The sequence below is a fragment of the Tenrec ecaudatus genome, chromosome 14, assembly GCF_050624435.1.
Source record: "Tenrec ecaudatus isolate mTenEca1 chromosome 14, mTenEca1.hap1, whole genome shotgun sequence".
NCBI classification, from domain to species: Eukaryota; Metazoa; Chordata; class Mammalia; order Afrosoricida; family Tenrecidae; genus Tenrec; species Tenrec ecaudatus.
In genome coordinates, this window is record NC_134543.1 from 49,660,581 (window position 1) to 49,681,362 (window position 20,782).

General features: G+C 39.3%; 1 protein-coding gene across 6 annotated transcripts in view; it reads right to left on the reverse strand.

Annotated features, from left to right (window-relative positions):
* The window catches only part of KTN1 (kinectin 1), a 115,736-nt gene that overhangs the window by 76,970 nt on the left and 17,984 nt on the right, over positions 1 to 20,782 (reverse strand). For all 6 annotated transcript variants that reach the window (XM_075530935.1, XM_075530939.1, XM_075530938.1 and 3 more), the window contains exon 2: positions 4,531 to 5,080. In XM_075530935.1, coding sequence (XP_075387050.1) covers positions 4,531 to 5,047 — 517 coding nt within the window. In that variant the 5' untranslated portion in view covers positions 5,048 to 5,080. The remainder of the gene's footprint in view (positions 1 to 4,530; positions 5,081 to 20,782) is intronic.

Sequence of the window (20,782 nt, forward strand, 5' to 3'; positions counted from 1 at the left end):
TTGCAAAATCCATAAAACCCATTGTAATCCCCAGCCTCCCACACTCATTTCTTCCTCATCTGATACAAAACATAGCCTGTATTTCCTTATCTACCAAGTACTTCTCAACTGATTGCAACTAATTGCAACTTGCAACTCCTCAAAAAGTTGCAACAAAAAGCAACTTTTGATTGCTTCCATTCCATGACAAATGGCTTTAACTCAGGTCCTTAGGGTCCCCAAAGCCATGGTCTACTAAGTTTCTGACAGCTCCAGCCTTTCATACTATTGGTCTCTAGCTCGAGACTTTCTATTACTCCCAAACTTCTTATCTACACTCAAAATAGTCTTTAGTAGTTGGTCTCCTAGTGAACTGCTTCCAGTACTGCATCCTAAATTACTCTCTCCGTACAAGGCCCTTACAGATACCTGAAACACAAACTGAAATTGTCCTCTTGACCACACACACCCAACTCTTCTTCCCATTATTCCTATTTCGATGTTTCCAACCAGGAAACTTTTTCAGTAAATCTTTTAAGCTTTGCAAGTCATACAGGCTCTGTCGCTACTTAACTCTTGTTATTAAAATGCAAAAGTCGGTCATAGAAAATAAAAAGCCATATGAGGGAGGGGGGGATGGGGAGGGAGGGGGGGAATAAAAGAGGACCTGATGCAAGGGGCTTAAGTGGAGAGCAAATACCTTGAGAATGATTGGGGCAGGGAATGTATGGATGTGCTTTATACAATTGATGTATGTATATGTATGGATTGTGGTAAGAGTTGAGTCCCTAATAAAATGTAAAAGAAGAAAAGAGAAAAAAATGATTAGGGCAAAGACTGTACAGATGTGCTTTATACAATTGATGTATGTATATGTATGAACTGTGAAAAGAATTGTATCAGCCCCAATAAATTGTTAAAAAAAAGAAAAGAAAAAGCCAAGTGTGACTGTTTATTTATGGGCACTGAGGTTTGAATTTCATATAACTAACTTTCACACATCTCAAAATATTAATCCACTCTGGATTCCCCTCCACCCCTCCCCAGCCCAATCATTTAAAATGTAAAAACCATCCTTAGCTCATGGTCTAAAAACTAGGAAGAACGGTAGTTTATCCATTCTAACCCAAGCGAGGATTTGGGAACTCAGCTTTGTTCCTGCCTTCCTTTTGCCTGTCACTGTTGTTGGCTGCCACAGAGGGGCTGCGTCAGAGAAGAACTATGTTCTTCTACGAGGTTTTCAAAGCTGTGACCTTTTGAAAGCCAGCCATCTTCTGAGGAATCTCCGTGTGGCCTTTCAGCTAGTAGCTGTTTACCCGTTTGCTCTACACAGGGACTTATCTGTCATGCTTCTTCCCAGTAGGACGCACTCTGAATCAGTCATGTCAGTTTTACTTTGTAGATCTATCTATTTCTATGTCACCAGTGTTTCATGCCTCTATCTTACCTTTAGAAAATTACCTCTCAAACTACCTGTATCAAATTCTGTCTCATGAAATCAGCCCTCCCAAGTTCTAACAAAGAAGAAATCTTTCTAAATTGTAAATCTGATCACATGACTACTAGCCTTCTTGAAAAGAAAGCTTCTATAAATTTCAAAAATCTGGGTAAACCTCCAAGTCTCTATTCCTTAACATCACAGGGGAAGACCATCATCATCTAGACCAGTGGTTCTCAACCTGTGGGTCGCAACCCCTTTGGAGGTCGAATGACCTTCTCACAGGGGTCACCCACTTCCTAACAGTAGCAAAATTACAGTTATGAAGTACCAACAAAAATAAATTTATGGTTGGGGGGGTCACATGAGAGACTGTATTAAAGGGGCACGGCATTAAGAAGGTTGAGAACCACTGATTTAGACCTTGCCTATCATCTCAATAGTGTTACCTAGCACTCACAGTTCAGCGATATGTATACTCTCATCCCTCTGTACCTTTATACTTTTAAAATTGCCAATGAACCCCACTATTTGCTTGCAGTAACTTCTTCCTGAAGACCCCAATCGGGTACTGCCTTCCCTGACCGATACACTAATCCCCACTAGCAGTGAGCATGGCTTCTTCAATTTTCCTATATGCTGTATATTCCTTCATGAATCACACCGGGTTTTATGGGCACATGTGACCTACCCACTAAAAAAGGAGTGGCTTACTCCATTTCCTAATGGTACCCCTTGATCAAACAGCTAAAGCAGCATTTAAAACCCAATGTCACAAATTAAGATAAAATTTGCTGGTACACAGGAATCTTTTCATATATGGAAAATCATTTGTAGATCCACACATCATCTCATCATATCCCCTCCGCTGCACCTGTTAACTACAGTGCATAGCCTACCCACCCCGCCCCCCAAAAAGCATACCTTGCATTGACTCAACCTTTAAAATTAATTTGAGGCATTATTTGCCCTAAGTAGCCTACCTTAAAACTCCTACACCAGTTTGGACATTCCAATTTTACTAGACATTTTTTCCATTAACTACCAGCTATACTATTCCCCATTTACAGTGGTACTTTTCCCTCCACAAGCCATGCAACTACCTCATACTTTAGTCTCCTACACTCACTATGCAGGTTACGTTCATAAACACGTTACTGGTGTGGCTGTGTTATTTGGGAGGAGGTCTCCACAGGTAACGTATAGCTATTATGAGAAAAGGAGCCTGAGTGGCATAGTGGCTACACACTGGACTGTGATGTGCATGGTCGGCAGTTCAAAACCACCAGCAGGGGGACAGGAGAAAGTAAATTACGCTTTCTATTCCCGTAAACAGATACAGTCTTGGAAACCCACAGGGGCATCACTAAGTCCACGCTGACTTGATGGCAGTGAATTTGGGTTTGGTCATTATGAAAATACGCTATTCATTTCTGTCAAGTTGCACCTAGCACAAACTCCATGTAATGATATACTTGCAAAATGATTCTGGAAAAGTTTGTTCATTCCTCAAAAAGTTAAGGTATAATTATCATAGGTCCCCACAATCCCAAAAGACCTGACAACAGGAATTCAAACAGATACTTGTACACCACTGTTCACAGCAGCAGTATTCATGGTAGTCAAAAGATGGGTATTATGCAAGCATTCAGCAGGTGAATGGATGTGTGTGCTATGTCCAAAAGAAAGAATATGATTTAGTCCTACAAGAGAATACTGACCGAATGTATGCATGGAACTTGAAACAGGCTAAATGAAAGAAGACACACACCAGAGAATAAACAATGACCCTACTTCTATGAAATACCCCAGAACAAGCACATACATGGAGACAGACGTGGACTAGTTGCTACCAGGGGCTGGGCAGAGGGAAGAACGAAGCTCTAGTGCTCAAAGGGTGCAGGTTCGGTTTGGAATGACGGGGGGAAAGGAACTGGAGAGTGATAATGACAATGGCTGCACAGCACTGTGAATGTTCCCACTGCTACTTACTTACAAACTTACCATGGCCAAAATGGCCAGTTTAAGGTAAGTGTTATCGTAATAATTATTTTTAAATAGAGAAAAAGTTAGTCAAGTAAGGGCAATGAACAGTGTCTGATATCTCTTTTTATCTTAAATGTCTCTCACACGCATTAGGAAAGCGTTGGCTCCAGCAAAGTTCCTGAAAAAGAAAACACAACTTAACTGCCATCAAGTTAATGCTGACTCATGGGGACCCTCTAGCACAGGGTAGACCTGCCCCTGTGGGTTTTCTGCCCTGGCTTTCTCCCCGAGTGCAGGTGGTTTCAAACTGCCACCCTGGTGGGTCGCAGTCCAACTCGTCACCACTCTGCCACCAGGGCCCCTTCAAAGTTCCTACTTGCTGATAAATTCTAGGTCCTTACTACTGATTTCGGGGGGAATGCCCAAAGGTGAGTTTTATGCATTTCATTAAGAGTTTTTTCCCTATTTCTAAGGGTGTCCATTATGCATGCTCCATGAAGAGTGATACACTGCATATGCTCAAAGGTTCAGGTTTCCCGCCCAAAAGGGGAGGTACACCTGGGGCCGGGGGAGGGGGGTGGGCGCCTGAACCTGGATTGACCCACCTAAGCCAGTAAATCCAATTCAGCCAATGGGGTCGACCAGTATTGTCAACCACGCCTCCCAACAAGGCCCCTGAAAAGGCCAGAGGTTTTGCTCTGGGCTGGGTCTTTCCCAGCGGCTGCTACATGATGTAGCACAGCCAGGCTGCGGTTCCAGCAACCGTGCCGCGGACTCTGTCTGGCTCGAGTTCCATCGACTGTAGAACCTGAGACTGCTACTATTCTCTATAACCCACTTGGATCACAAACCAGGCTTTGCCATGAATTCTTTCTTGTGAGGAGCCAAGGACCCAGGTAAATCTCTCCCCAAAGATCTAACAGGTTCAGTTCTAAATGATGTCCTATGAAAGGATGTTGTTACCCTCTGCAGCTACCTTACTCAAGACAAGCGCAGGGAGAAACATGCTGCGATCCTGGTTGCAGATTCAGTATTTCACATGGTGTGTGCAGCTAAGAATGTTACTGGATCTTAAAGCCCCAAGGTTATTACAACATCAGGTGATAAAGTTGAATAAATTACAATACCGCTTCCATTTTTAGACTTCTTCTGCCCTGGTTTCTTCCTTGCGACAGCTGCTTCAGGTGGGGAGGCTGGCTGGGTAGTAACTGGAACAGGTTCTGCTTTTTTGCCAGGAATCTTGGGCATGTCACTTTCCTTGGGGACCTGCTCTTCAAGTGCAGGTTTGTGCTTCCTTTCCCTCTTCTTCCTTTCCCTCACACTACTGGATGACTCACTCACGTTCAGAGGGATAACCTGCTCCTCTTCTGCGGCCAAGACAGCCGATAGTTTGAAATCCCGAGGGATAATTTCAGAATCCGATTCAGGAAGGTTCCCGTTCTGGATTTCTTTCTTCTTATTTTTTTTCTTTTCTGCCTTCTTCTTATCTATTTTTGTAGGAATGAGCTTTTGTTCTCGTTTCTGTTTTGCAAGAACTTCATCATATAATGTTTCTTTCATAAAAAGCCAGAAGAAGAGGAAAATTGCTATAATAACTATTGAAGGAATAAGGACAATAAAATAGGTTGACTCATAGAACTCCATGGTGCTTTTCTTGTTATTGTTATCCTACAAATCCTAAATGGGAGAGGGGGGGAAAAAACACTATTAGTCTTTAAAAAGTAAACACACAAACCCCTTTTTATTTTGCCAACCACAGGCAAAAAACACCACAGTAAATCCAAGAATATTGCTCCACCAAAAAACCAGAAACTTTTATTAAACAAAGTGTCAAGAGTGAATCTGGTGTTCCCACACTTCCCAAAGCTCAAATTCCATCCCTCCAGCTCCTCCCCAATGAGTTCTGCTCTCTTTGATTTTCACATTGAAATGTTAGTTTTACATTATCTTCTCTTTCAAATTTTGAGTTTGGAAGGGGAAAAAAGAAGTATTCAATGACAGGAAAATGTGTATTAATTATAATTAGTCTTTGTAACACATCCTATTTTTAAAGCAGGTTAAACAGATCCTGATGGAAAGGAGACACAAGATGTCCAGTTTCACTTTCTCCCAATTTGATTCACTTTTGATAATTCACTAGTTCACTCTTTCTCATTACTGTACAATTCAGATAAACACTATTGAAAATAATTTTGAGACAGCCTACATATAAATTCATAATGATAGTATCTCAAGGAATTAAGAATATTGCTTTCTGAGAGTGGCAATTTTTCAATCATTTAACATACATCTTGATTTGTTTTTGTTTGTAATTTTGTAGATTACTGAATTTTGTTACTCAAATATCTGACACTCGTGTAACCAGAGATATTTACAATATTAATTTCTCTCTAGAGTTGAGGCGAATCTGGCACATGGAAACCGTGTGTGTGTGTGTGTGTGTGTGTGTACTAAAGTTCTCATTCCTTCACTTAAAGCATAAATTCCCAAATTTATTTAGCCTACAGCCCCATTTTCAGGAGAAAAAAAATTACTCAGTGTCCTAATGGCAATTAAAATTTTTTTTGTACTATAGCTCATAACCCAGGGTAAAGTGCAGGTATCTGCTTTTGTAGTCCCACCCCCATCCTTCCAGCACCCCCAGTCCCCACTTTTGTACTACTGGCCCACTGACTTAAGAGCTTGAAAATCCCATTCACAAATTGTTAGGAACTTTATTCCAGTGGATGACAAGCTCATGAGATAATGAGAAATATCAAGGACATGGAAAGATTAAGAAGGCAAACGGAAATGTTATACTGTGGCATATTTGACATTAAACTAAAAATTAGATTTTTCTTTTCTCCCTAAGGCATCTTTCAATGCATGAAGCAAGTCACATTGCAAATATAAGGTTGGTTGGCTCAAACAGGTATTGCTTCATTGATATTGAGATTAATGTTGAGGTTAATCCAGGAAAGAAACGCATTATCTGATCACCTATTACTAATCTACCTTGCATAGACATTATAGCCTTCATCTAAAGAGTCATTTCAGCTGAAATCAGACCTCAAGTTAAAAATGATCCTGTTGCTTATTCCTATAAACATGTTGAGGGCAGATAATAGTAGCTTGTATTCTTATGAGTCATCCCAATTCTGCTGTGGCAAAGGACAAGGTATGTAACACTGATACAAGTAAAGCTCAAGGCATGCTTAGGATAACATGCATTCATGGTAAGTCAATTTTTGTACTTTTAATTCACAAATACGAAAAATGTTGAAGCTCTTGAATTGGTCTGAAGTCTTAAAATAGAATGATTAAAGTTGCTAAATTTCACTAACCAAAGAAATCATTATTCTGTGAACCATTTTCACTTACTCACCACCACATCGACTCTAAGGCATCCCACCTATGGGACGGGGATGGACTGCCCCCGTGGGATTCCAAGACTGCAATCATTATGGAAGTAGCAAGCCTCGTTTTCTCCCACAGAGCAGCCGTTGGTTTTGAACTACTGAACTTGCAGTTAGGAGCCCAACTTGTAAGCCACTACACTTCAAAGCCCAACTTGTAAGCCACTACACTACCAAGGCTTCTTGAAAGCGTCTGGCTTTAAATCTGTTAAACCAATAAAATCTTAATGAATAGAAGGTTTGACCTAAGACAAAATTAAGCTAGTCAGACTTATTTGTATTAATAATTGCCAAGACAGAACTAGAAATTTTACTGATGGTATGATAATGTTGAGCTTATTAAATTTAACTTTGTCTTTCCGATAATTTACATCTTCTTGAAAAACAGGACTCATACATGATGTAGGTATGTATGCCAGCAATGAACCAAATCTGAAACTAGTCAGAAATGAAATCTGAGAATGAATGAAAGTGCATGTCCATCAGGCACACCATTAGCTGTTTTGAGTAAAATAGCATTTGTTAACGTTTCACACCTTCATAAACAGTTTTTTAAAAGCTGACCTTGAAATCTGAAAGGGAAAAGGAATCAAGTGCTAATAAAATACTAAGAAACTTTATACAGAACTGATCTTTCCCAATAAACCAAGTGAACATGAATTACCCAAATTTTAGAGGATTACGTGTATTTTCCTTAGCTAAGTGTTACTAATCCTTCAAAAGCCCTTCTAAGATACAACCATGATGCTGTTCTTGATGTAACTGCATCCATAAGATGTATGTTCAACTTGGCAGGGAAGTTGAGGGAGAAAGAAAACTAACTCAATGCTGACTCATAGCCACCCTATAAGACAGGGTAGAACTGCCGCCTCTGAGTCTCTGAGATGGTAACTCTTTATGGGTAGAAAGTCCATCTTTCTACTCACACAAAGAGGGTAAAATCTAAGCTTAGGATTTTGCTTTGGGGAAGTGAGGGAGGTTAACCCACTTAGCAGCAGCTATAGAAGCTGCAAAATAAGGTCAAGTCAAAGCCAGAAAGGTCTTGACAAGCTGCAATCAACAGCCATGTGCAAGTCTAGGTCACAGGAAAGAGGAATAGATAATTAAGGAAAGCAAGCCTGCCTGTGGAGACTAGAAAAGCAGGAGTGTTCAAGGAGAAGGGAGGTCATGAAACCACAAGGACTGAGATATAATCCCTCAAAGATTCTAATGATTTTCTAATTCCTTTTACCAAGTCTCATGGAGTTCTAAAGGAATCATGATTTCTGTTCTTGGATCCCTTTCACACAATTCGGTTCTCTCTCTAGAACAGTGGTTCTCAACCGTCCTAATGCCTCGACTCTTTAATACAGTTCCTCATGTTGTGATGACCATCCCCAACCATAAAATTATTTTCGTTGCTACTTAATAACTGTAATTTTGCTAGTTATTAATTGTAATGTAAATATCTGGTATGCAGGATGTATTTTCATTGTTACAAATTGAATGTAATTAAAGCAGTGATTAATCACAAAATAATATGTAATTATATATTGTGAAATATTTGTCTTTTACGATGGTCTTATTAAATTTGACTTTTAAAGGGGCGACCCCTTTAGAAGGGTCGTTCAATCTCCCAAAAGGGTCGCGACCCACAGGTTGAGAACTGCTGCTCTAGAGGGTCCTATCAAGAATACCAAGACCTATGAAGAATCAAGGACATATCTCCATTTCTTTAACCCAACAATTCTGATTCTTTATCCTAAGAGATGTGTTTGAAAGAAAAAGCATATAAACATGTTCACTTAACATATAAAATGAAAAAGTAGACAAGTAAAACATCCCACATTAGAATGAGCTAAATTAGCAAATATCAACTCAATAAAATATTGAGATTAACACATCACAGTTGTATGTATATGATCACAATATTTTTAGTAGGCTCAGCCGCTAAACAGGAATATATAGTTGTGCCAGAAACATGTAACACTTGCCTTAATGTTTTTTTTAATTTATTAGTTTAAAATAACTCTATTTAAGATGTTCAATTCCTTGTTTTTAAAGCTGGCAAAATGAGTACTTAATGAATAAAATACTACATGTCATTTAATATACCTGTTTCACATTATACCCATAGGAGTTATGTGCACTACAGAATCAATTTCTGACTCACAGTGATCCAGTAAAACTGCCCCCAGGGGATTTCTTGACTGTAATCTTTAAGGAAACACATAGTCAGATCTTTCTTTCATGAACCCCTGGGTAGGTTTGAATCACCAACCATTTGGTTAGCAGCTGAGCACTTAACTGTTGGGTCATCAGGATTCCATAGGGGGATTGGGAGAGGGGGGAGTGGAAGCAAAAGGGAACTGGGAAAAGAGGTGAATGCAGAGGAGCACAAATTCAGGAAGGGATTTCAAATTTTAAAAAGTCAAGAGAGAAAAAGGGCAGGAGAGGAGAAATTTGAGATAATGTTCATTTAGCTCTAAGTGAGAGGGCCCCCACTGCAATTGAATCCATTCCGGCTCTTAGCAGTCCTACATAGGGATTGAGACTGTCAATCTTCACAGGAATAGACAGCCTCATCTTTCTCTCATGAAGGGGCTGGTAGATTTGAACTGCTGACTTTGTGGATCTTAGCCCAATGCTTATCCCACAGCACCACAACCCTATGAGACGGTTCAATGTGGTCTCAGGGGATGGCTATGACTCAAAATCTAACTAGATGGCACCTCACAACAACAAACCCAAAGTAGTAGGAAGCAAGAATAAGCAGAGAAAGGAAATAAGGAAAGTGGGAAGAAGGGAATTCGGACAATAGAATTCTTAATAGAATGGTCGGGAGAATGTCACTTGGGAAAACAAACAAACAAACAAAAACCCCAAAGACGGGAACAAAAAACTAAAAGACATGAGACACAAAGTCATGTCACTAACTGAGTGAAAACCAGGAGGGATAGCAGGAAGAGCAGGCACAGAGGTCCTGAAAAGGGAGACTGTCTTATTTAAGGAAGATGGAAGCAGGTAGGTCAATGTTGTCCCAAGAAAATTAACTGGAGGGCTAAGCAGATGAAGACAGAGATTATGTGAAAGGGAAGAAGGATAACAACTCACGTAGTTGCTTCCCAGCAGTAGGAAGAACTTGCACTCTGATAAGTCAGCCTCCGTAGAGAAAGGATGTAATGTGACTCATAGTTTACAAGAATCACTGATTGCTATAGTGAGAATCATGCAGGGGAAATGTGAAAGCAGAGAAAATTGGCCACAACTGAAGTAATCCAGTTCGAGAGATGATGACAGCTTTGAGCAAGTTGCTAACAGGTGAGGTGATGGGTAGTCATCAACTTCTACATACATGATGGTCATTCCAAGAGGTTGTGCTGAAAGAATGCACAATGCTTTTCAGCTAACTCAAAATTAAGTGGGCTTTGGGAGAAGAACTTGATGGTGCCGGGCTACTACTACCACGAACATTCTAAAAAGGGGCACAACAAAGGGTCAGCAGTTCAAACTCAGCAGCCACCCTCATGAGAGAAAAGATGAACTTTTTTATATCACAAAGATACAGTCTCAGAAACCCACGGGGCATTTTTACCTTGTTCAAAAGGGTGGCTATGAATTGGCATCGACTTTATGGCAGTAAATTTTGAAGAGTAGAAGTCTTCCAAAAGTATGGCCCTGAGATACTCTTTAGACTTTGAATGGAGATTCCTTCCTGAGGTCACCTTTTAACTAAATAATAGACTGGCTCATAAATATAAAACATCACCTGTGAGTTTTGTACTCCTTTTGAAACATAATCCACTCTAAAGCAAAAATGAGCAGGCAGAGGGATAATAAGATAATCCAGTAGATTACTGGAAGCACAACTACCAGAGCAGAAAATAACGTGTAGACTGAAAAACGCAGCCAATGTCACTGAACAATTTGTGTATAAAATTTCTCAATGGGAACCTAATTTGCTGTGCAAACTTTTACTAAAAACACCATAAATTATCAAAGAACAGGTAAGGATAACTTGAGATTAAAAAAAAAAAGTTTGGTCTGGTGAAAAGTGCAAGCATGAGATATAAAATTGGAACTACTTATCATATACTCGCTGAGAGTATTTAAAGTGATAGGATGAGATAAAGTCATCAAGGGGATGGGTAAAGATAAGACTCAAGTCCCTGGAATGAGCCCCTTGGACAATTCAATATTAATAGATCAGAAAGATGAAGAGGAATCTGCAAAAGAGAATGAGAAGTACAAAAATATTAGTAAGAACTTTCTACTGCATGCTAAATTAATCAAGTATATCAGGTTGGAGAAAATGATCAACAATGTCAAATTGTGTTGGTAGGTTTATCTGACTGTTGATTTTAAAACACACGAGTCATTACTGACTGTGACCAAAGCAGAAGATGGTGGTAAAGCCTGAATGAAACTGATGCAAGAGTGAGAAGCGTTCTGGACAGCTCTTCTGTGTTTGCCTATGGTAGATGTAAGCAGGAAAATGGGATGGGAGCTGAAGCAGGTTGACACTTTGGTTTTTAAAGATGGGAGAGAATACAGCATGTTTATAAGCTGACAAAATAACCCCACAGAAAAACAGGATAGGGTGGAAAAGCGGAAGAGACATTGTTTTCTAAAAGTAAGAAAGAATAGAATTTGGCACACATAGCTGATGTCTTAAAACACAAGTACAAATAAAGAAGTAGATATGTTATAGAAGTTTGTGAAAATTCCAGATGTCACTTTTTCTTACCGAAATAGAAGGAATATCATTAGCTGAGAATAAGGGGTGAATAAGGTAGAGCTGGAGGTCCTAAACTATTCTTGAATTTTTAAGTTTTCATTTTTTTATAAGTTGTGATTATTTTGATTCTTAATTTTTGAATGCATAATGCAATATGTTTAGAAGGTTTGTACAAAAAGATCTGCTGACTTCATGACAACTTTATGCTACACTGAAAAGATAAATGGTAAAGGCCTCAGTGTCACTGTGATCCGAACCCCTCTGGTTCAAGTTCTACAATTGTAGCTCAAGCTACAATTAGTTCTCCTTCTCCTAAGATCCTACAGCACTTACTCTCTATCTACATCTTCAAAAAATTCTGAGACAGCCTAGTATTTACTGTGAACCACTAACATGTTGCAGTGCGGTAAAGGTAAAAGAAACCAAGAAATGCAAAATCTAAGTAGACCCAAAGAGATTCAAAAATTCAGTTTATTATAAAGTTATTTCAGATCATTCAGCTCAAATCCAGCTACATATGGATGAATTAAAAGCAATAAATACCATATATACCAGGCGTACTCAAACTAGGGCCCGCGGGCCACCTGTGGCCCGCCGAGGACATTTATCGGGCCCGCCATGTGTTTTTGCCCCGTTTGTTTTTTTACTTCAAAATAAGATATGTGCAGTGTGCATAGGAATTTGTTCATAGTTTTCTTTTAAACTATAGTCGAGCCCTCCAATGGGCCTGAGGGACAGTGAACTGGCCCCGTTTAAAAACCTTGAAGACCCCTGGTATATACTCTAGGATAAGCATAGTTTATTCAGCATATTTTTATGCAGTTTTTATGGTAAAATTAGGTGCCTGAGAAGATATTCAGGTTGGCGTATATTCGAGTATATATGGTACATGAAAAAGTATGAAGTACTTGAAGAAAACACAAGAAAATAACCTGTCTCAATTTATTTCCATTATGTTTAAATGCTTACAAGTATAATAACCCCTACAATATTTTTAAAAGACAACCTGCAGCATACAGATAAAACTAATTCCGTGCGAAAAAACATTAAGATTAGTTAACTACGTTTTGAGACTGTCATCAAAGCACAAAAACTTCTGAGTTTCCATTCTCCTAGTCAGTCACTATGCCTAGACACTACAACACAATCATAAGATTAGTTAAAATCAGAGAGGAAAGATTCTAAATTATCAAGACAAAAAATAATCTAGTAAATCAATCATTAAGTCTTTTGACATAGGACTATACAACAGCTTTTCAAAAATTAGTTTTATAAACTACACTGAAATCTCAAAGCTATGGTACAACTTCTTCTTTTAAACTGTAACAATTAGTTAAAGGACTAACATCTTTTTAACACACCCATCGTGCTACTTCAGCACTACTCAATCTAAAGTACTGCCAGCCCAGTCTGAAATGAATCCAACTAATGCCAAAGATGAGTAATGAAATTTAACTTCTCCATTACGTATCATGTCACAACACTTGAAACTGGTTGTTTTAATCAAATTTACTTCATTTTAATATTAAAAAAAGATAAACTGGTTTTAACAGCTTCTCCAAGAAGCTAACAGGATCTGCAGGCAGCTGCTGAAAGTTACACCCATATCTTTCAAACTTCTGCTTACCCAACAATCCTGACCAGGAAAAGGCAGTGCTCATTTTAAAACACCTTGATAAGAGATCATCTGGATAAAAATGTAGTCTATAAAGAGACTAAAACTAATGTAATGATAAGTTGAATACTTTAAAATCAAAGAAACAATGCTTTTTAAAAATTCAAAATTTCAAAGTTTCCAAAAAGAACATAAATCATGAAATTTGTTCAAAAATTAACATCATAGCATGTTAACACTAGAACTGCTCATTTTATTTAATTTTTTATTTTAATAGTTTTATTAGGGGCTCATACAACTCTTATCACAACCCATACATACATCAATTGTGTAAAGCACATTTGTACATTCTTTGCCCTCATCATTCTCAAAACATTTGCTCTCCACCTAAGCCCCAGGCATCAACTCCTCATTTTCCCCCTCCCTCCCCGCTCCCTAGAACTGCTCATTTTAAACAGAGCAGCTGTACCACAGACAAAGGAGCCAGCTTGGGGCATGGTTATTAAGTGGGAAAGGTGGGGCTGCTACACAAAAGGTTGGCAGCCACCACAAAGGTCCCACACTGACATCTCAGAAAGCCTAAGCCGGGGCACTCATGCTAAAGGCTTGCTAGGAGTTAAGTTTGGTTAGGTTTAATACAAGGAGATCTGGTGGTGCACTGGTTAAAGCAATCAGCTGTGAGCCCCAAAGTCAGTCTTTTGAACCCAGCATGGCAGGACAAGTGGCAGCCTGCTTCTGTACAGATGGACAGGAAATCTCATGGGGCAGTGCTTGCTAGTCTGCTGAATAGGGTTGATCGGAGTAAGAATGGACTCAGGGACAATGGGTTATAACATGCGCAGTAGCCTTTCTCCCCCTACATTGATAATCTTGACCTGCCTTTCCTTCTCCCAATTTCATGAGTGGATAAATCCACTCGCTGAGTAAATCTGAACCACTAACCTTTCAGTTAAGCTGTACCACGCAGAACCATCCTGTGTACCTTCTAACCCAACTTAGCATTCTAATACTGAACCCAGTCCAATGGTCAGTGAATCCACGCTAAAAAAAAAAAAAAAGAGGGATAAGCACCATCCCCAGCCATCCTCTCCCAGTTTTTATCTCTTCAGAAAGATGCTAAAGTTCTTCCTAGTTTTGATCCAAATCCATTGTTCTTGACTTGTTCCTGTGGTTCTCAAGTCTGCCCATTTTAACTTCCAGCATAAGTACCACTACAAGAAAATCCAAAAAAAAAAAAAGAAAAGAAAAATCCAACCACTATGCCTGTTCCCAAACATACCTGCAAGCATAATGCCTACCACAAAATCTGTCATCCACAATGCCCTGACATCCTTAGAAAAGTTTAGCTAGGGTGTGTAAGTTGAACATACCAAGATGAAATTTATCTCTTAGATACATTATCCTTAGGTTACCCGATACTGTTAGTACCAAAAAGAGAATGTTACTCACCCAGAAATGCCACCTCCTGAAATGGTTCAGCCATTTCAGAATTTAATCAAGAATCGAAGGAACTGATGAAGTTCTAGCTGTGCTGAAGATTTTGGTAAATAGCAAGGCTACAGGAATTAATAGGATACTAACTGAAATGTGTCAAAAAACTAATAAAACTGAAGAACTCACTGGAAGCACTCCTTTATTAGACAACATTTGGAAGACAGCTATATGACCATATTTGGAAGAGATCCATATTTGTGCCCCTTACAAAGAAAGGTGGCACAAAGGAATACAGAAACTATCAATTAATATCATTAATATCACGTGAAAGTAAAATTTTGCTAAAGATTATTCAAAATGGCTACAGTCAAGGAGAAATACTGTTATAGAGGCACAATCTTGCACCAACTGTGATCAACAAGTGGATGCACACAGACATGGTCTACACAAGTATGAGAGGGAAAGTGAGGATATATTCACGGATACATGTGTTTAACAGAGGATATGCACACATGTGTATTTGCTGCAAATATATTTAAGAATGTGGTGGAGCATACCAGGTACAAACAGGTAAAAACATCTTAGACATAAACAAACAACTTGAGGGATAGAGTTACTCGGCGTGGGGTCTCAGAGTCTACTAAGATCAAATAGCAAAACACAGCTCAAAGAGACAAGGTTCTACACCCTGCTTTGGTAAGTAATGACTGGGGCTGTAAAAGCGCCTGCATGATAAAGATGCGTGATTAAGATGATTAACTATTAGTCTCTCCTTATGCAAAGTTAAGAAGAAAAATCAATTTTGCATGAAACAATTCATGCAATATGTTAATGAAGCACCTGAAGATCAGTTTCCATGAATGACCCTGAAACCAGAAAAACTGCTGTGAAAGGAAAAGGTGGAACAAAACTCAAAGTCACAGAAAAGGATCAATCTTGCTGGTCAAATACAGGCTGGTAGAACTCTCAAAAGTGTGACCCCGGGTCTCTCTTCAGGTCTGAAAATGAATTTACCACCACGGCTCACCTTTCAGCCAAACCAAAGGCAGATCTGTAAGAACAGAAACACCAGTGAGGTACACATACCTTCAAATAATGGACCCTTTGAGATCAAAAGGGCAGCATTTAGGCAAGGACAGAGTTCAGAAAGGTTAAGAAAGGAAAGACTAGAAAAAAGAAACACAGGAGGAAATGGGATATGATATTACATTGTGGGGACTCCAATCAATGACATGAAACAAAATGTGCATGAATTATTGAATGAAAAACAGATCTGTTCTGTAAACCTTAAACAACCAAGCAAACAAAGAACAGGGAATACTTGACAGGGAGCTGCCAGAAATTCAAGCTAGATTAGAAGAGGGCCATGCAGGTCACTGCTGATGTCAGATAGCTGTTGGCTGAAAGCACAGACTGCCAGGAAGGTCTTTATTAGCACTGTTCTGACAACGGGAAGACATCCAGCTGTGTAGCGAACAACTATGGACAACTTTGTAAAGCATGAGAATCCCAAAGCACTTATTTTACTCATGAAAAACCTACACATGGATCAAGAGGCAGTTGTTTGAACAGAAGAGGGAAATACTGCATGGTTTAAGATCAGGACAGCAGTGCATCTTGTTAGTTTCCTTTCACCAGACTTACTCAATCTGCATGCAGAACAAACAAACCAACAAGTTGGATTATAACCAGAATGTAGCACAAGGACTGGAGAAAGCTTGTTAACAACCTTTGTGGTGCAGATGACACAATCTTGACTGCTAAAGCTTAAGAGAACTTGAAATATTTCCAATGAAGATCAAATAATAGAGTCTTCAGTATGGATTACAACTCAAAAGAAATGAATAATATTCATAATCGGGGCGATGCACAACATCTTTAATAAAGAAAGAAAATGTTGAAATTGTCAACTACCATACTTCACTTTATTTGGATCCACAACCAACACTCATAGAAGCAGCAGTCAAGAAATGTAAATAAATAAATAAATGGATGGATGGATGGATAGATAGATAGATAGAGATATATATTGCACTGGGAAAATATGCACACAAAAACTCTTCAAAGTGTTACAGTGTAAAGATGTCACTTTGAGAAATATATAAATATGAATAAATGAAAACATTATCGCCCAGATCATGATATTTTCAATCACCAGAAGAAGTGATACATTTGACTTATGATGCTGGCAAAGCAAGATGAAAGTACACTGGACTGCCAAGAGAACAAACAAAACTTAGAAGTACAGCCAGAAAGGACAGCTACAATCCTCAGACACTGGCATATTATCAGGCGCGACTAGTCCAATCTGCAAAATGAAAATCCAAGGAGAAAAGAAAGGTAATATCTATTCAGCTAATGGAAGACTTTTCAGGGATATGAATCCTCCAATTTAGGAAAGGCAACAAAACCTGGACAGTATAAAAAGAACCCTATCTAAATATAGCTGTAATACAACTGTAAAATTCAAAAGATGAAGCCAATATCCAGTTGCTATCAGTTCTGGACTCACAAAAAAATCGGGATCTTAAAAGGTAACACAAAAGATGACCAATAAAAGTATAAAATTATACTTACATATTCCTCAGCAAAAGAAGCCAGTGGATAATGGAATAAGGTTTCCATAGAAATAAATATCCATTAACAGAATTCCAGACCCAACTAAACATTGGAATATTGTTTTCAGAAGAAATAAAAAGCCTATTTTGTATAATACAACTAATTTTTAATTTTAGCAAATAATTTCATCTGAAGTTTAATTATGTGAAATATAGGACTTTTTCTTTTTTCTTTTTTAATAGTAATTGCCTCTGCCCATTTGAAGATGATTGAGAGTGCTCCAGTTCTCTTCCATTGAGGAGTACAGCTAACCTTTTTAATAATAAACCTTTTCAGGAGACAAGGGAAAAACTGTCAGCAGAAAACTGTCCCTCTCTAGCCCCTCAATTACAGTAGCTTAGAGCCCTACAAAAGTAGACCAACGCTTCACAGCATTTGCAATCATGCAAAACTATGCAATTAAATAGTGAAAGCCTTTTTTAAAACCTTACAAACTGCTCTGTAGTCCATTTCAATTTCTACACTTATACAGCTTACACCTCTGTATTTCAATACACATTTTACAGTCATTTCACAAGCAAATTCCTATCACCACCATAGAAGAGAAAACAAATACAGTCAACACAAGACTGAAACTGCAAATAAACAGTGATCATACAATTACTCTAAAGAACCAAGACAGCAGAAATGACTATTTTTACAGACTTTTGCTGTTGATGTTGCTGCTGTGACTCATAGTAACCCAGAGTAGAGCGGCCCCAAAGCGTTCCGTAGGCTGTAATCTTACGGAAGCATAGCAACAAGTCTTTCTCCCAAGGGGTGGTTCAAGCTATCAACCTTCAGTTAGCAGTCACTGAGCCATTAGGACTCCTTTTGGGGAGAGCATTACTCTTATTAATAAAGAAATCATTAATCCACGATGAAGTTAAAGAAAAAAAATCAAAAAGAGTTCTCCACTCATTCACTAATGTTAAAAAGCATTTACTTTTAAGTCTGAAAAAATATTTAAGACAAGTAAACATCTTTCTAGTTAGTATTCTCTGCTTTCAGCCAAGGTCCTTCAGGTATCAGCAATGATATCCCTAGTCTCACGTCCTCTGAATCTGCTTGAATTTCTGACAGCTTCCTGTCAATGTACTGCTGTCACCGCTTTTTAAATTATCTTCAGCAAAATTTTACTTGCATGTGATATTAATGATATTATTTGATAACCTCATTGATAACAGTGTGGAACCCTGTTAGGGGAGAAGGGTGGCACCTTTCTTTGGAATACACAAACATGAAGCTCTTCCAGTAGGTTAGCCAGATATTTGTCTCCCTAATTTCTTAGCACAGACTACTACTTCCAGAACTTCATCAGCTTGTTGAAACATTTCAATTAGTACTCCATTAACTACTATAAATCTTTATAGGAGTAGACACCTTATTTCTCTCCCATGGAGTAGCTGGCGTGTTTGAATCCCTAACCTTGTAATTAGCAGTTCAATACCTAACTCACAGTAACACCAGGGTTCCCCTGTTACAACTGTCTTAAAAAAACAACCCTGTATCAATACCAGGCTAGGCTAAGCAAAGCAAGGTTGCTACCTTGCTAACCAGGGCAGGGTTGCTAACCAAAATTCTCAAGCCTCAAGAACTTGTTTTTGATACTGGATTTCCAGATGTAACGCCCAAATCAGAACACAACAATAGAAAAATAGATCTATTTTTTAAGACTTCATATGACTTTATCAAGAAATGAAGAGAATCGACTCACTCACTCACTCACTCTAACTCACTCACCCTCCCACTAACTCACTCACTCACTTACTCTTTCACTCACTCTCTCACTCTCACTAACTCACTCACCCTCCCACTAACTCCCTAACTCACTCACTCACTCACTCTCACTCACTCACCCTCCCACTAACTCACTCACTCACTCACTTACTCTTTCACTCACTCACTCTCTCACTCTCACTAACTCACTCACCCTCCCACTAACTCCCTAACTCACTCACTCACTCACTCACTCTCTCACTCTCACTAACTCACTCACCCTCCCACTAACTCCCTAACTCACTCACTCACTCTCACTCACTCACTCACTCACTCTCTCACTCTCTCTCACTCACTCACTCTCTCACTCTCTCTCTCACTCACTCACTCTCTCACTCTCTCTCACTCACTCACTCGCTCTCTCACTCACTCACTCACTCACTCTCACTCACTCACTCTCACTCTCTCACTCACTCTCTCACTCACTCTCTCTCTCTCACTCACTCACTCTCACTCTCTCACTCACTCTCTCACTCACTCTCTCTCTCTCACTCACTCACTCTCACTCTTTCACTCACTCACTCTCTCACTCTCTCTCACTCACTCATTCTCTCACTCACTCACTCACTCTCACTCACTCACTCACTCTCTCTCACTCACTCACTCTCTCACTCACTCACTCTCACTCACTCACTCTCACTCACTCACTCTCTCACTCACTCACTCACTCTCTCACTCTCTCACTCTCACTAACTCACTCACCCTCCCACTAACTCACTCACTCACTCACTCACTCTCACTCACTCACTCTCTCACTCACTCACTCTCTTTCACTCACTCTCTCACTCTCACTAACTCACTCACCCACCCACTAACTCACTCACTCACTCACTCACTCACTCTCACTCACTCACTCTCTCACACAAAAAAAAAGAAATGAAGAGAATCTACAAAATTGGAGAAAATACTTGAAAATCATATAAGGGAGCTTCAAAAAGTATACAGAAAATTCCACTACCTTTTCATTCCATTTTGCCACGAATTTTGGAAGCCCCTCAGACACTCAAAAGAATGGAAAACAAGGACTCAAACAGATACATGCAGCATTACCCACAACAGCTGGAGGCAAAAACTACCCAAATGTCTACCACAGTGAATGAATCCACAAAATGTTAAATTATCTACACATTAGATTATGCAGCCATGTAAAAAATGAGGTTCAGATACATGCTGCAACATGGATCGACACTAAAACAATCATGCTGATGGGGAAATAGATCTATGTGCATATATTTATAAGTTTAGTATTAAGGTAGCAGATGGACATTGGACCTCCAATCAAGTACTCCCTCAATGCAAGAACACTTTGTTCTATTAAACTAGCATTCCATGATGCTCACCTTCGCAACACAATCACTGAAGACAAAGTGGGTGCATAGGCAAATGTGGTGGAGAAAGCTGATGGTACCCAGCTACCAAAAGATAAAGCATATGAGGTCTTAAAGGCTTGAAGATACACAAGTAGCCATCTAGCTGAGAAGCAACAAAACCTACATGGAAGAAGCACACCAGCTTGTGTGATCACAAGGTGTAGAAGGGATCAGGTTATCAGGCATCAAAGAACAAAAATAATCAAATTATTGTGAATGAGGAGTGCAGAGGGGAGAGACCCAAAGCTCAACTAGACATCCAGTTACAGAAAGGTCTCAGGGAGATGAGCCAGTCAGGGTGCGGTATAGCAACAATGAACCATACAACTTTCCTCTAGTTCTTAAATGTTTCCTCCACGCCACTATCATGATCCCAATTCTACCTTACAAATCCAGCTAGACCAGAGGATGTACACTGGTACAGATAGGAACTGGAAACACAGGGAATCCAGGACAGATGAACCCCTCAGG